We start from the raw sequence: 17,857 nt of genomic DNA, 5'->3' as shown, positions 1-17,857 counted from the left end.
AAACGGCCAATGCTTTTCTTCATTTCTTCCTTGTGGAACGCAAGAACCGACTCACGTGACCGTGAATGTCTTCAGTGCTAATATCTGCACACACACACACACACACGACAGTATTTTCTCAGAATTTTTCCATTTAGGTTTATTAAATAATTTTATCAAACGGAGATCTGCTTTCCATATACTAGTGTGTACAAAGTAGTAATAAAAAATATATATAAATATATAAGAAAAACAAAATAATCACATACCGGAAGTGAAGTATCAGAAGTGCCCGCCAGAAAGCGCAATGGCGACCGGAAGAGCTGGTCTAATGGCGACAGGAAACCCAATCCGTTTTCCCGTCGCTTTTCTACCCATGTGAACAACGGGCGAATAAAATGAAGATACGAGATTTTGCTACGAGGTTGTTACAATACCATAATCACTAATATTAACTTGGTAACCTCTGTATTTGTAAGAAGTTGAATGGATAACATATCCTCCCTTTCCCTCCTTGAGAATAAACTGACGTTTTAAATGACGTCATCCGGTAGAGACAAATAATAATTTATATGCATAGACGCGTGTGACAATAAAGCTATCAAAACGAGTGATATCATGACGCGTCTGAGATAATAGTCCTTGCATGTTAAATTTATTGTCAAAACTTAAAAACAACCCGCCTCACAGAAACGAAAAAGGTTTAGCTGTTCATGAAAATGGACGCAATGCTCAGCTCTCGCTTCGAGTTTTATTATCGGGACCGTCCTACTCGATTTACGAAAGTGTGGGTACGTACACATTTCACTTGTTCATATTTTGGTACATCAAAAATCATGCAAATTAACTAAGAATAGCTTCCAAACTAGTCCTGTGTTTCTAAGTGAATATTTGACAGCACAGCAAGAACATGTCACGTGAAGTAATCGTCTGAAACGTTTTTACACAAAAGTGCAAGTTAAAATAATACAAAAGATTTTAAAGTACTTTATTTAAAAACAATGTGATAATTGAGATCGAATTATATGAAAACAACGATGTTGTACTTTGAATCTTATTCTATTCAAGATGAGGAAGCCCATGTACCAATGACATGCTTGTCCTGTTGGAAAAGTAACATTTGGTCTTTGTGTTTCGTAAAGAGATGAGAGCCGCCACCGGTGATCCTCTAACAGCAGTTAAGTAGCAGAGCGCGGCGGTGCTAAAGCATCGCTTTGCTGCTGTGCAAGGATGAAGAAACTATTAAGGTTCTCGAAGAGGAAGACATCATCGATCGATGCATCTGACAGCGCTTCCGTTGTCACCTTTGCCAGTGATATCAAGGAAAATGAGATGAGCAAGTTTCACAAGGCAGCCTGGCAAGGTGATCTAGCCAAGCTGGAGCAGCTTGTCAAAATTGTAGATGTCAATCAGGTTGACAAGCAAAGCAGGTCAGTGTGGGTTCACATCTTGCAATTGACTGTAAAACTAACTGTAAAAATGTCAATGAAGAGAAAAATATCTGTAGAACTGGAAAAATAAAAAAAAAATGGGCCTCATGTTTGTCAACAGAACATAAGTGCTAGTCACTATTGACTTTTTGTCAGATAAAGTCTCCCCCCAGCTTCCTGGCTGGACAATGATAACTTAATCAATTTATAAAGAGTCAGTTATCAAATTCATTGAGTTTTTAAGTCAAAAAAATAGCCATTGTTTAATTTGAGGTCATCAAAATTCTCAAATTTCAGCATCTCAACAGTAATTATTCAAGATATGACATTTAATTTTACTCTGTGAAAATGATGGTGTCCATCCCTCGCGTAATATTGCTTAATTGTTTTAAAATGAAAGCAATGATTGGCAAATAATCAATATTAATGTAATGCAACTTGATGCAAAATAGCTTTTACAGATTTAATCAATGGGTTAATCGATAGAAAAATGGATTCTAAAAATATTTTATAGCGACAGCCCTCAACCTTCTCAAGGCAGGTGTTGCAGATTTGCAATGATGAAATGATAATCCCCTAACTATTCCCCTAAAACTATTTTTTTTAATAAGATATTTACCAGAAAAAAAAGTACTGGATCAACACAAAGCAACCTATTGTATTGGTTTTGTCGACTCTTATTTTATGACTATATCTTGTCCCTTGTCTTATAGAACAGCGCTTCACCTTGCTTGTGCCAGTGGAAATGTGGAGGTGGTGAAATTCCTCATCGAGAAAAATGCTCAGGTCAATTTATGTGACAATCACAATAAGTCTGCTTTAATTAAGGTAGGTTTGGACATCAAGAACCTTGAAACCCATTTGATTGTCACTGATGACATTTTTTTGATTCCGATCTGTCTTTTTTGAAAATTCTTAATTCTTATTGGATCAGGCAGTGCGAGAACAGCATGATATCTGCGCCCGCATTCTGCTGGAACACAAAGCCGACCCCAACCTGATGGACACGGACGGAAACACAGCTTTACATCTGGCCGCATGCATCCCGTCGAGCTCTACTGTCACCACGCTCGTGAAGCATGGCGCCGACGTCAACGTCAGAAATCTGGTAATTGTCCAAGAAACCACTTTCTCTTCATTTGTGTCCACTGTTGTGTCCTCCTCGTCTCAGCGAGACAGCAAAATGAATGAACTGGATTACAAGTTCAATCAATTTTAGTAGGAAAAAAAAACCCAACTAACAGTTGTTTAAATGGGTGATTTTATATGAAAGTTATACTGATTTAAAATCTGTTTTAACCTAACCTTAAAGTTAAGTTAAAATGTGTTCATCACTTGCTAAAAAGCCATTAAAATTATTCATGTACAAGTAATACCTTTTAAAAACACATTTTCCAACTTGCTGTCAACATCAGCCGTACTCGAGGCTTGTGTAACGACCATTCGTCGCTTCCTACGTTATCAAAATAACTCATTCAATTCCAAAGCTGTAATGTTATATTCTTAAGAGTTTGGACATTCAATTCTAGGTGCTTTAGATATATTTTTTCCAAATGTTTTCAAATGTTAAGCTATAAAGGAGTGTCCAAAAATGGCTGTTACCTAAAGTAATAATAGACAAAATATAAACTTTATTGCAAAAATAAATGGTTAAATAAGTGGACTATCCCTTTAAACACTACAATGAAATAATACCTATTGTAAACATGTTTTTTAAATCGCCTATCCAGCTTTCTGCTTTTTTTTTTTTCCAATTAATCGAATCGATTCAATGTATTGCCCCAGACCTAGTTGTCACGTATAACTATTTAATTCTATCGGCATTTTCAGGAGGGCATTTCACCCCTGATCGTGGCAGTCCAAGAGGGCCACATAGAAGTGGCAAAGATTCTGCTGGAGAAAGGTGCCAATGTTAATATTTTGGACAGACATCGAAGGTCGGAAAACAAAAACGCGGACACACTTCTTAAATAAACCCATCTTGGTAATTGGCTGTTTGTGCACTGTGTCCAAAATAATAATTAAAAAAACAACAGGTCACCATTAATGATAGCTGCGGGCAATGGCTACGCCAACATGGTGCGACTGCTCTTAAAGTACAAAGCCAACATTGAACTGAAAGACAGCAAAGGACAATCAGCTGAGGACTACGCTGAGATGGAATACCACGATTGGTAGGTTGAGCTTCTTTTCATTCCTCGTTTCTCTGCAGAAGCACGGCGAGGGTTTGATTTTTTTTTTTAACTGTCTTTTAGCTGTAGCGTCATCATTGCCGAGCACAGGAAGCAACGGGCCTCCTCCCACCGGATTCTGCCATTTCCGAAAAGGAGGTCAAAATCCCCCGAATGTTTCTTGCGCAAAGATGGTAAAGGCTTTAATTTATTCATTTTCATTAGAGGGAACTTAAAAGTTCATGTTTTGTCTTTAATGTGTAGTTAATACCTTTCAAAACACATTTTGTCACTTGCTGTCGACTGAAAATGACATCATACGCAATGCTCGGGTAGCAGCCAATCACAGCTCAGCTTGCAAACTTGACCAAACCCAGAAAAAAAGGATTAACTTGATTGGTCGTTAGCAGAACCCTGTAAGTCCACAGTAAATAGTGTTATGCGTTTTCAAAGGTATTGTATATGAAAATTAATTATCACTTTTCTTATAGACAAATATTACATTTTTACTTCTGAGAATGGTTAAATAATTTTAGGGAATTTTTATTTATACTGAAAAATAATATAATCTTAAATATTAAAGTGATCTGCCACAGACAACTGTAAGGCTTTGATTAATTTAAAAATGGAATATTTTAAATGACAATATACACTGAAAAAATATTGTAATAAGTAATCTTCAATTCAGGCTTCGATTAGGTTCAATTAGGTTAAAAATTGCATCGCTTTAAGTTGATCAAAGACTGAATATTAGCCGTGACGGTTTATTTCTATATCTTATATTCTTTTTTCATTTTATATGCTCAATGTGTGGTACTTTTCTGCATCATTAGAAGAGCCAAATGGGACCAAAATACCACATCGGGAGTTGGATTACAATTTACTTCAATAGTTACATTCAGCAGATATTGACCATCCAGTTTAACATTAGAATGACCATTTATTCATTTTAAAGACTTCAGGTTCTCGTTTAATACATTTACTACTAGTTTTTAACCAAGAAAAATGGTGAGATTAAATGTAATCATTTGCAAATCATTTTGGGGGAAAAAATGTTAATATTTGTCTTCACATTGTAGCTGGAAATTATTCCCGCAACAAAGAGGAACCAAAACGAAAAGAGGTAGGCCCAACAGAGGAATGAAATGCACAAATTCGGTGATTCTCATTTTTATTTTCATGTCACTAGAGTGACTCGAACCATCTAATGACATTTTTGACCCAATTGGAACAAGACAAAAAAGAAACATGTGGTAAGTGGAGTCTCCCTAACCAACAGTATTCTAGGATGTATGATTATATTTAACATCTATTTGCTTTTTTTGACAGACTATGAAGAAACTGGTTCAGGTGAGGTTCACCAATATTGTGTAAAGTACCTGAATGCGTCACAATGTTAAATAAAGCTATGAATTTTGAATTGTAAGCAAAAAAAAAAGTCATTGTTTCAGCTGTCTCTTGTTGCCATCAACAGACTGGGATAAAGCCAGCAACACCAGTAAAAGAACTTTGCCAGAAGGCTCAGTGGCCAATCAGCCGTCCAAGAACTTGCCGGAATGTTCCGCTTCCACTGTGGAGGCAAAGGAGGGAGAGAGCAATCCAAGAGCCCTCTGGAAGAAAATCTCAGACGCAATTCACTTGAACCCACGAGCCCACCTTCGTTCAAAACTGCTTCCGAACCGTAAAAGTAAGATCCATACAAATTGATTTTGGGGTTCGTCCATCTCGGACAAATTATGGAAAATATTTATAACTTCCTGAACTACATAACCGCTCAAATTTTTGCATTGTTCACATAATATTCTAGCTTGCTTTTTTCTTTCATCTGTTCTCATTTGAAATTCAATTCCTCGTAGGTATTTTTTATTCCGCAAAAAAAAGAAATATATATATAAATTGTTTTTAAAGTTTTTTTTCGGCATGCATTGTAATATGTGAGAAAAATATCGTCTTTTAAATTTGCTGCTGTTCACTAACTGGAAGTTGTATCCAGGCACTTTTTCTCTCATTATAAAGTCCAGTTGATACTATTGTCCAAGTACTTTGTTTATCTCGCATCCTAGGCAAAAACGAGAATCAGGAGAAAGTCTTGCTGTCTTTGTAAACATCTTTTTTTCTTCTCAGGCTCTCCTTTTGCTTCAGTGATTGCAAAAGACACCAAAAGTAATGTAAAAGATGACAAACCAGAAAGCGGCGGAACACCAAAGGTGAGAAATAATTAGGTTATTTTAATCATTAAGATAGAGTATGTTCAAATTTTCGATTTATATTACCTCATTGAGTGCCAGTTTTCAGACCATTGTTTACCTGATTTTTTTTTTTTATTTTGGGGGGGGATTACGATGATTAAGCACCTGGGATGGAATATGATTTCTATTTATCTTACAAATGTGTTTTTTGGTTATCATGACTTAAGAAACAACAATTTAATAATGCTTATTCATCACTTTTACATAGTGCTTTGGTTGCCACTAAGATGCTTTACAATGGAAACATTATTCATGCACTCACACATTCATGCACCAGTGGTGGTAAGCTACATTATGCGGCCAGGGGCAAGCTGGCGTAGGAGCGGCTGCCATTTTGCACCCACGACCTTTTCGACCAACCGCCGGAGGCAGGGTGGGTAAAGCGTCTTGCCCAAAGTTACAAGGGCACATGACTCATAGCTGGATTGGAGCAGCTGACCCGCAGGTCACCGGAACGGCATCCCGCATGCATTCCATGACTTGGGGACACGGTGGGGTATCGGCGACATCATTAAGATGATGTCAGCGCTTTATATCAGATCTTTGAACTTTTTAGTGTCCGCTATCACTTAAAGCACATCAGATCCTCTAAGTAGAAGTGTGAGAGGTTATGGCATTTGCAACGAGGAACAAAACATGTAAACGTTCCGCTCACTGTCACAAGTCATACAAATGGGATTCATTATGTGTGGGCCTCCCATCTGTGTCAGCCAGTCTATCTGTGTTTAACCTGTGTGATGATCAACTTGTAATGTATTGAGAAGTTACGAAGCTATTTATGCGCAGTGCATATGATGTCTATTAAAATTGCTCAAGCGGTTATTTTGAGCTCTCCGAGAACCAATGTAATCTCATTCTGAAAAAGCAAGCAGTAGTGCTTCTATCTTCTATTCTGAAAAACATTAAGCATTATCTTTTGAGGAAGGACCACAAGAAGACCATGTTCCCATTTTGGTAATGGCCAACTTTTTCCAGGCTTGTGTATGTAAACACAAATGTATAGACGCTTGATATATTAGGCAAAAATAATTGAGACCCTAATGTGCTAGTAATGATCATATTTTGTCATTCTGATTTAATAAATAGTGATGATGTGCATTGAAAAAGACTTAAATGAGCCCAATAACTTATTCTGACCTCCTTATCTTGCAGTGGTCTCTTCAGGTCGCCAAAAAGCCTGCTCCGGCTTCTTCAGTGAAAAAAAGTACCGATGACGGTGGAAAACGATCAGACGAACATGCAAGTGAGAAAGCTGAGAGTTCAGTGAGCCGCAAAGACAGTTCATTGAAAAGCAAAGATATGTCAAATCAAGCTGACGCCTCTTTGCATTCAAAGAAGCAGGCAGCAAGGTATGCACAACTCATTTTCAACATTTTGATTTTCTAAAATGTCTCTTCCATTTGTAGTAATCTATTTGGAAGTTTCACAAAAACACTAGTGGTACCTTGACCTAATGGTAGTGAGTGTATTATTAAAAAAGTAAGTAAAGTTGTTTTTTCAAACGTAAGCAAGAAAAAAAATCTCACACACTTCAATATTTTTCCCATAAACTTCACTATTTAGCCTTTTAAAACATACGAGTTGTAAATATGGTTGTGTAGAGTTGTAAAACACAGTTTTCTGCATTGTATGTAACGTACTTTTAAAACCTGGAAATCCTGGTGGCCTAAGTCTTTCTCGCTGGCTTTAAAACCAGGAAGTCGGTATGTACAGTTTCTCATAAACTTCACTATTTCACCTTTTAAAACATACGAGTTGTAAATATGGTTGTGTATCGTTGTAAAACAGTTTTCTGGATTGTATGTAACATGTTTTTAAAATCTGGAAATCTGGTGGCCTGCTATGTCTTTCTCACTGGCTTTAAAACCAGGAAGTCGGTGTGTACGGTTTAGTCCCTTGCTTAAGGTATGTTCACTCAGCCTGTGAACCAGAATCAGCTTGGAAGTTTTGAAAAATTGTAATTGAAAAGCAATCACTCAGGGCTTCAGGCTGGTGTGGCCTCATTAGTTGCTGCTGCCTGGAAAAGCCTCGTGGTGACCCAGTAGGATATATTCAGCCTCTGGATGCTTATGTGAATATCTTTTAATTTTATCATCAACATTTCTACCTATGGCATTTCTAGTGTAGATGATATTTTTGCCTTAAAAGTAGACTATGATTAAAAATGGTTGACTCTAGCACATGTGACCCTAATGAGGATAAGTTGTTTTTTTTTTTTTTTAACTCAATTTGGATTTATTTCTCATTTAATTACTTGGAATAAAATGAGTAAAATTAATCTGGTCTCTAAGCACAAATATTTGTTTTTGGCTTTGACAAATCATATAAATAAGGCAGCACAACACCTCGTGGTTGGCAAGTCTTTTAGACTTAAGTTCTGGGCTTGACTTTATGCTCTGGCCTTTCGAGCACTGGGTCTGTGTTCTGGGTATGGATACCAGTAAGACCAGGGACAAATATTGCAATCCAGATCCAAAATCAATACCGGATTTGTTGGTTATTAATGCACAAAGCTACAAACAAAATCACATGTGCACTCACATCAATAGGGGCACACACATCAGTTGAACCAAACTTTTTTTTTTTTTTTTTTTACCACTCACATGTCCTGTTTCCACATGTTGATGTTTGTGAAAGGCGCAAGAATGGCATGTTTGGCATTGGTTTGTGCCTAAATGGGTGAGAGCAAATGCTGGTAATGAAAAAAAAACAGGAAATAAAGAAAATATAATAACTTAATTGCAAATCCAGATACTTTACTCGATCGATCCTTGAACCTTGCAATTGAGCACTCTGGATCAAGTTTTTTTTTTTCACCATCCTCCCATCCGTAGTCGTGGGTACTGCAGATTTCTCCCACACACCAGAAACAATTTAGAGGGTCATTGAAGACTGTAATTTGTTCATAGGTTTGGATGGTGTTTTGTCAATATGTGCCCATCGAATGATGGGCCTCCTGTCCAGGGTGAATCCCACATCTCAGCCAATGTCAGCTGGGATAATCTCCAACTCACCCAAGACCTAAATGACGACTCTAGGTATAGAAAATAGAAGGTTGAATTACAATCAGGAGAGGGGAAAAAAAAATCCTGATCCGGCTAAAACTGGTTTCAGGGAATTCAGTTTTCATGCAATAGTCTGCTTTTAGTAGGGCTGAGTGAGGCGCGAATTGGATCTCCCAGGTTGACTTTTATCATGGGGTTTGCCTTGTGTTTCAGTAGCAGACCACTGAAGGTAACGCCAGTGTCACATCAGAGGTTCTCCATTGCAGAAAAACCTGAAGAGCAGACTGCAGAGAAGATCTCACAGCTGGAAGTAGTTATCAAGGCCCACTCTGCCAGAACTGTTCTGGGCAACCGAGATCTCCCTGATGACACTTTAAGTGATGGGTCGGAAGATGACGGAAGGTAGGTATGCGTTAGACATCACGTTTGCGCTGTGTGTTTACCCTTTTGCCGTGTAGTACGCAAGAGTAAATGTAGTTTTATATGCACACGTGCTTAATTTGATTGGACTTAAAAGATGAATTTTTGCAGTTTTGCTTGAACTCAGATGTTGACAATTTTGGTTTTCAACTTTGGAGCTTTCACTGTAAAGTCATCTGACCGGTTGACGTTTCGAAAACCTTGTCGCACACACCGGAAAGAAAATAATTTCTATGATGTATGATGATTCTCTATTACTTCAATAACTTTGTATTTCTTGGCAACAGGTCGCAATCCAAACAAAGGATGAAAAAGCAGGTAACCGTCTTGATCTTTTTTTTTTGTTGTTACTAAATGTGTCATACGTTTTAAAAGTGAAATGACTGTAAATGCGATTTGCAGTCCTGAAAGTGTGAATTTAAATATTGTTGTTCCCTTTTTCAGCACATTGACGATATGGGGATCTCGGATGAGCTTGATGAGATTACGTCCTCATCAGATGGGACTCAAGATGAAGGTCAGCTCCACCTCCACTTATCGTTGGTTGTAATACCAAATGATGTCTGAATTACATACCTATAATATTTTCTATTATTATGTGTATGTATAAGCCCTGTATAGTCTGTGTACTTGTTCATATTTTGGTATATTTTCACCAGATCCCTTTAGGGTAAAGCTGGCGGACTTTGTGAGCCCGCTCAACAAACGTCCCTTACTGAGGGCGAAAGAACCTGGCTGCTTTGACAAAGTGAGCAAACTAAAAGAGGAGAGGGCACAGTTAAAGAACAGAATGGAGGAGGTGAAAGATGATAAATGTGTCATGGAGCACAAACAAATGCAAATGGAAACAGAACTGGCAAACCTCAGGTACAAAACTGTTTTTTGAGGCAATCTCCTGGCTCCTTTTTTTTTTCCCCCTACTGTTCTGACTTTTTGTTGTTTTTCGGCCAACGTCGACAGATCATCGTCAAAACAACAGCAGGAAGATTGCCTCAACACCATTAGGATGGCCCACCTCAACAATAGCAAGGTGAGGAAGAAGATTTGGAATCGTACATTTTTTTATGATCAATTTTTTAGTAGTTTTTATTAACTAATAAAAACTATTAGTTAATAAAAACGGGGGGTGCAGTCTGTTGAAGGCCCAATTGTGCTATATCCTGGAAGTCTGTAAAGAAAGTTTTAAATAGAAACAACATTTCTAAACTTCCATGTGCCATATTTCTGCTAAAATATTTTTTACGACCTGCGGCTTATTGTGCGGCGCCACTTATAAACGGCAAAAATCATTTTTCTGTCAAGTTTTTGTTGGTGTGGCTTATAGTCTGAAAAATATAGTAGCTTGTGGGACTGTATGCAGGTTATGATCTTTTTTTTTTTCCATCGCCATAGTCAGTCATCAAATAATTCATAGCCATTGACCATTCCTTTCTCCATTTTATCCACGGAAATGTTCATTGACAACTTTTTCCGATGTGGCTTGTGTTTCATCTATGCCAGCTCGAAGAAGAACTCCGACAGGCGCATGTGCACTTATCTCAGGAACGCTGTACAAATGTCCAACTGCAGCAAAAACTCAAGTGTCAGGACAGCAAGCAACAGTCCATTGAAGACCACTACAAAAGAACCAAATTTAATGAGGTTTTTCTCCTACTATTTTAGAAGCTTGGCATTATTGTTGCTGCTCCAGACCTTTTCCTAGCCTAATTTGATCACCTTCAATTTTTCAGGAGCATCTGAGAACAGAGCTTGAGGCAAGCCAAGCAAACAGCAACACCAAACATAGGGACCTCATGGAGGAAAACGAAGCCCTCAAAGAGCAGATTGAAGATCTTCGCCAAGATCTCAGACTTACAAGTGACAACCAGACACAAAGTGCCTTCGACTACAACAAAACCATTGTGGCTTTACAATGTGAATTGAAGCTAGCAAATAACCAACTGGAGGCGCAGTATAAGACTTTTAACGACTTAAAAGCCGAGACTCAGATTCTTCGCTCCCGCCTGGCTGAGGCCGAGCAGCTTCACCTGGATATGGATAAAACTCTGCTTCAGGAGAAGGATGAACAGCAGCGACTTCGAGACAAACATGCAAGTTAGTAGTGGTGGGGTTCTGGAAATTTCCTTCTCTCCTATTTGGCCATTTATGCTTCTATAGCGGTCGTGGCGGCAAAGCAAAGGGGTAGCGAGCACGTCCGCCTCACATTGACGAGGTTCTGAGTTCGAATTCCACCTCGTGCTTGCGTGGGAATCGGCCCCCCTCCCACATTCCGTAAACATGCTTGTTATCTAAATCGAAGCCTCTGCGGAACACGGGAATATGACACTTGTTTTAAATTTAATATGGGCATTAAATGACTTTTGACCATACCTGCAAAAACCCTGTATGATGATGGCCTGCTTAAAGTTCACTTGTAAGCATTGAGCCACTGACTAGTCCTAATCGATTGATCTCTCCAGGTGAGAGTGCCAACCAACAAGAGGCTTTCAACAAATTGGGCCAGAAGCTGTCCAAGGCCAAGTCCCACAGCAACTCGCTGGAGGCCGAGTTACATCGAGTGGAGGAGCTGCTAACTCAGAAGAACATGCATATCACATCCCTGCATCGCGATATTGACCAAATGAACACACGTGTCAAAGAGCTGGAAGCGCTCCTGCAAAACGAGAAGGACTTGGTCAGCTGGGCTGGAGCCAACCAAGATGTGGTGCAGGCGCGCCTTGACCAGGTGCAGAGTGAAGGCACCGTCCTACGGCAGAAGTTGGAGGAGACCCAAAAACAGTGTGTCGCAAAGGATCTCGCCGTGTCGGACGCCCAAAAGTGTTTCTCTGAAATTTTGGACAAGCTTCGCTCCGACTGTGAAGATAGAGTACAACTAGTGCAGGACAGGAATCAAGATCTTGCCACGAAGGCCGCCGAACTTCGAGAGCATATCCACCAGTTGCAGGAGGAGAAAAAAGACAAAGAGGTGACTTCATGTCCAAAAATGATAGCAACATTTGCCAATCTCGATCTGAATATCGCTTTCATCATGTCCAGGCCAGTCTCAAACAGCTGCAGGCCGATTTTGCCGAGTTGTCGAAGAAGATGTCAAAATGCGAAGCTGCTTTAGAGGTCCACAAGCAGTATCGCTGTGATTCCGAAGAAGAGAAAGCTCGACTCCACAAAGAAATGGAGAAGATTAGAAGAAAGGTATTGAATTGTCTTTTTCTTTGTTTGTGACGGCCAATACAAAATTACCTAATTTTTTTTTCACCGTTGCTGACGAGGTTTGTGCTATATCACGCAGTTGGAGGAGAAAGAAGCCCAATGTAATCACGCTGAGAAACAGGTGGCCGCCCTCAGGAGTCGTCTGGATGAGAGAGAGCAGCAACTCACCGTTTCGGTTCAGAAACATAAGGAGGCGCTGGCTGACGCTGCCTCTGCCAAGAACACTGTCAAACAGCTGGAAGAGGTTGTCCACAGGTACTCCACACACACCACAAAACACATGGGGAAGAGCTTTAACAATTTTCTATAGAGAGCGGGGCTGGGCAACTGGCCTGCAAACAAATTATTAGTGGCCCTTTGTTTTTTTTTTGTTTTTTTAACACGAACCCATAAAATCTGTCATGCTGATTCACCAGAAAAATATACAGTTATAGCAGAACAAATCCTAAAAAAAAAACTTTTTTTTTTTTAAATATCACCTTTCACCACTAGGTGGCTGTCGTGTTTTATGCTTGCCACCAAAGCTAAAATTTTGGAACTGGCAAAAAAATAAATAAGAGAAACTAAAAAACAACCAAAAATAAAGTTGAAACATTAACTACAAAATGATTCATATAAGTGCATATGAAACTAACCAAAAATTATAAACACATTCAAAATAAATGTAAAATAGGAAAAGTAACTATGGGATATACATTTCATGCTGACATATTCTTCAGCATGAAATGTTATTCACATGAGAGAAATAACTATGAGATGTGTTATTTTATTAAACTCAAATGTTTATGTATTTTCCACATTTATTAACATGTATTAGATTAGACATGTCTATAATTTAAATTTATATTTAAACGTAAATATGTATTTTTATTTTCACTTAAATTTTCAATTTTATCAGTTTTGGTCTTCCAGTGGATTTGGATTTTTGTGAGGGAAAAAAAAAACACAAAATGAGTTCTTGCACTTAAAGGGGAGTCAACATTTTTCCTGTTTCTGTCAACTAAAAATTATTTTTTAACACCGCTCATAAATGGGCACTCTTATGCGAGAGCCCTTTGTACCGTGGGGGGGGGTCACATACTCTGATAGTGGGTCTTTTACACGCGTGTTTCGAAATGTTGCGTGAAAATAACTTGCATGACGATGTCATGAAATGGGCACGGCAGCCACAGAGAGGTGACGTTTCACTGAAAAGACAATCCAGCCACCAAAAAAAAAAATATTTCATAAAAAAATCTTCAATATTTCATATGCATTTATTTCACTGTGGAAAGCTTGAAATACATATAGGCCCTTTCATTTGCCCATCCCTGATGTAGTCAAATACTTTATAGTTGTTTTATATGTATACTTTATCATTCTGAGAATATTGGGGAATATACTATGCACAATGCAAATCTCTGCATTTGTTATTATTCTGAAATTTGCGCCCAAAGACCATGCTTTGGAAACCTCCTCTTTTTAAACTACTTTTATTTGATCTAATTGGTTAATTTTCAACCGTATTCTGCATATGAATATTTTCTTTTTTGTTTGAATGAAGGCAACGATCACTACTTAAGGGTGCCAAGAGGAAATTGCGAGATCACCAAGCAAGTGAAATAGAGAGAGAAAAGGTTTGTTTTCCATGTGATTTCACCCCCCCGGCAGTCAATCTGTCCTCTCGCTTCATATTTGCCATTTTGTTTCACAACGCCATCAGGCGACCGAGCTGCAGGCTGAGCTGAGGAGGCAAATGACCTTCCGCACCCTTCTGGAGAAAAACAAGAAGCAGTTGGAGGAAGAAGTGCAGAGCCTGAGACGGAGAATCGAGACGAACACGATCGAGCACAGGAACGTGGAACAGTACCGCCGTGAAATCGAGGAGAAGGCCCGTCAGGAAATCCAGAAAAAAATACACGAGGTCAACCTATTCTTGCAGGTAGAACAACACCGACGATAACAGAGACGGCATGAGATGACGGTATAGTCAGCATTTGTCCCGTCTTGCCCTCTTAGTCGCAGGCGGCAACGCAGGAGGCGCAGGACCAGATTAAAGCCACCACCGAAGTGGGCCTGCGCTCCAAGATCCAAGAACTGGAGGGCGAACTGAAACGAGCTCGGAGCATCCAGCACGACACCCTCGCCCAAAGGGACGCCTTGCACAAAGAGCTCAAGCGCTACCGCCAGATGCACCGAGAAGAGCAGTGGCTGCGAAAGTCCCTCAGTAACGACCTTAAAAGGTTTGAACGCCTACGCTTTTGAGTCGCGTCACACATTCGGCTTGGTTTTTTTTTTTTTTATCAATCAATCAATCAGTCGTATCTCAAGGCACCACTTTAACTTAGAAAAAAAGATAAAAATCCATTCTTTTCTTTTTTTTCAACAAATGCAGTTCTGTTCCGTAAATAGACCAAATTTCGGCAGCATTGATTTTTTCGGCGGATGGGGGCAATACGCTTGTTTTCTTGTCTTTCAGGAGTAACGCTCGGCTCACTGAAGCCAATTCCAAATTGCTCAGCGAGCGCTGCAAGTCTCTGGTTGCCTTGGCAACCCCAGGGTCTGTGGGCCCTGTGGCTTCTTCCTCAGGCGCGATGGCGGCACCATACAGGTTACGGAACTCCAGAATCATCAGCCCTGTGGCTGAAGGGCAGAACGGCAATGCGGAGGATTACCTGACCAAGGTTTGTAACGCCGCCAATCGCTATTTGTGTGAGACGTCTTCATTTTTCCTTTTTCCACGTCATTTTTTCCTGACTCATGTGTTTTTTTTTTGTTTGTTTGTTTGTTTGTTTTAATATCAGATATACCAAGGTAGGAAAGGTTAAGTCTTCACGTGTGTATGTATTCTTCCTGTTCTTCTGCCTACTACACCAACACAGACATGTCCACTAAAACATTTGATTTCTAAAGTAACTTTCTGCCAAAGATGACTGAGATGTCTGGCATTTGTCTGTAAAATTACACATATAATAAAGAATTACTGTACATTTCATCATATATGCATGGTGAAATTGCTAAGTTTTGATTGGCTTTTCAAAAAGAAACCTCATATAGGCTCTTTTGGCCGAACGGATCATGCGCGGTGTATTTCAAACAACCAACTGCTTTGCCTTAAATATATTATAGGTACTAATGATAGATAGATAAAAATCAGACGATACCATACTTATTTTATGATAACTAATATATTATAAATTGATTCGCGACATTACCCTTTGCAAAAAAGTGGCTATTTTCTCCGATATAACAAGCGTTCATGGATGTCTGTAGTATGCTGCCCCCTGCTGGTCAAAGCGTGCACACCAGAAAGCCTTACTCACAACTGCTCATTTTTGTTTAGTACATGCAAAAATGAATTCCTTTCTAAATAAAATATGTATTCAAATAAAAGTCAACTTGAACAATCAATCCTATTTATAAAAAAATTGTCAAGTATGGATTTAAAATCACAAGAATTGTAGGACGTTTTCTGGTGAACAACAAATAATATGCTTGCGTGCATGTTTGTATGTTACATAAAGGGGAAGTCAACTCAAAACAAATATTTTTTAAATTACTAGTCCAAACAAGACACTCTGCCTAATATTGTATTCATGGAATCGGAATCAAGCGGCAAAATTTTAAGTTTGTCACGCCTCTTGTCATCGACTGAAAATGACATCACAGTTGCTCAGAACTCAGGTAACAACCAATCACAGCTCAGCTTTAACATCACATGATCTGAGAAACCAGCTTCGCCCTGATTGGTTGAGAGCTGATCCCCGATGTCCTTTTTCAGGCGACAGCCAATGACAAAAAATTTTGGCTTGGCTTGCCTTCACATCTGTGTTTCCCTTGACTAAAAGTTTAACACACAAGCACGAAAGGAAACAACATGTCAAAATCGTTTTGATCTTGTTTTCATTTCAGCGCTGAGCACAGAAAATTCTCGCGCAGGTAGCAGATTAAAGGAAATCGAAGAAGACGAGGAAAGGTAAGGATTATTAATTCACTCCCGCACCGTCGTTCGCGCAGGGTATTTGCACGTCATGTGACCAACGAACGTCCCATTCTCCCCATCTCCTCAGCCAAAGCGATTCTTGATGTATCTTTGGCCTGCGTGCCCCCAAGGGTGGAGCTGGAGCCTGAAACCAGTTACCACAGCGAAGCAGCAGTACTTCAGGGGTCCGGAAAGTAGACGCGACCCCCCAACTTGAGAAGCAATCGGAACGAAGACGCCTCCACTCATGCGCTCGCTGGCCGTCGGCCAGGCATATAAGGAGCATGGACCTAGCCCATAATTGCGCTTGTGATTTTTGGCGCTATGTTTGAAAATTTACCCACTGCACACCAAGATTACTATTTCCCCTTAATGGAGAAAAGTAAGCACATTGCACATTGCACTTATGCATGCACGCGATTAGCCACACCTTAATACTTGGACGGTTGTAAGAAAAATAAAAAAAAAATTGAAATTGGCTGGCTACACTAAAATATGGCTCAATATGATGTGCTGCCAAGTACAAGCACAATCAACACTTTTATTACCTCACTTGGCAGCGTGGATGGAAACAAGTGTGAAAAGGCCAAGATTATGATCGCATTAGATGGATCCAATGTGGCTCATTTGCTGTGTGTCGACCACAATACTGTATGTAGCAAAGTAAGAGATATTTTTATAAGCGACATATAGTACAACTTTTTTTTATAATTCTGATTAAGGATTTTCATGCTGTTTTTTTATTTGATGTATGTATCTAATTATTTGATATGTGCCATCACAAGGGGAGATGTTTGTCTTGGTTTTAGTGTTAGAATTTATTTTTTTAGGGGACAAGGGATTATGACTTGCTATGATATTGCTGCATTTATATTTGCCATTTAGTACTTTACTGTCCTTTGTATTTATTTGTGGATACACCTTTCTGTATTTCTTGTATTTTTAAGTCATGTAAATACAACCCTTGTAAATCCTGTACATACACAGAAACTTGTAAATAAATGAGTGCAACACCCTGACCTGGACTTGTAGTAGCAGCTCTTTATTTTTGGTTGTATACAAAATTTGAGTTGGTTTTATTGTTTTATTGTGAATAAAACACAAGTTAAACTTCGATTATTTCGGTCGTTTAATAATGTCGATATAAAAGGATAACGCAGAAAAATATTTACAGTGGTTGTACCTGATGGCGTCATCACATCGCGCAATCTTTACTGTTGTGCAGCAGGTATTGTTCAATTTTGTGCGTATTAAATATTGAAAAAAATGTAAATCATGGTTCTACAGGGGTGCGACAGTTAAGCTTTTTTTAATGTTATACAATGTCATGTTAATACAATTGAACGTATATCCAGCTCGTTTTAATGTAAAGATTTATTGTTACAAAATTGTAATTGCAATAGTATAAGTGATATTTTTTTTATCAATGAATATA

The 17,857-nt window shown here is 39.0% G+C and overlaps 1 protein-coding gene across 1 annotated transcript; it reads left to right on the top strand.

The window, feature by feature from the left end:
• The first annotated feature begins 651 nt into the window (after positions 1 to 651).
• Positions 652 to 17,447, top strand: LOC148422775 (ankyrin repeat domain-containing protein 26-like). Its single transcript, XM_088416681.1, has 28 exons — positions 652 to 770; positions 1,122 to 1,409; positions 2,123 to 2,237; positions 2,344 to 2,517; positions 3,240 to 3,346; positions 3,446 to 3,583; positions 3,665 to 3,774; positions 4,660 to 4,707; positions 4,910 to 4,930; positions 5,055 to 5,267; positions 5,705 to 5,787; positions 6,982 to 7,178; positions 9,048 to 9,236; positions 9,542 to 9,572; positions 9,699 to 9,771; positions 9,914 to 10,121; positions 10,215 to 10,284; positions 10,755 to 10,895; positions 10,985 to 11,348; positions 11,714 to 12,219; positions 12,291 to 12,443; positions 12,541 to 12,716; positions 14,005 to 14,077; positions 14,164 to 14,382; positions 14,460 to 14,683; positions 14,920 to 15,124; positions 15,245 to 16,416; positions 16,511 to 17,447. Exons 2-27 carry the CDS (start codon positions 1,210 to 1,212, stop codon positions 15,266 to 15,268), a joined length of 4,062 nt encoding a protein of 1,353 aa, XP_088272807.1. The 5' UTR covers positions 652 to 770; positions 1,122 to 1,209; the 3' UTR covers positions 15,269 to 16,416; positions 16,511 to 17,447.
• The last annotated feature ends 410 nt before the right edge of the window (positions 17,448 to 17,857 follow it).

This window comes from Hippichthys cyanospilos, chromosome 6 (assembly GCF_059441005.1).
Source record: "Hippichthys cyanospilos isolate Australia breed blue-spotted pipefish chromosome 6, RoL_Hcya_1.0, whole genome shotgun sequence".
Lineage (NCBI taxonomy): Eukaryota > Metazoa > Chordata > Actinopteri > Syngnathiformes > Syngnathidae > Hippichthys > Hippichthys cyanospilos.
This window is presented reverse-complemented; position numbering and strand designations above follow the sequence as displayed.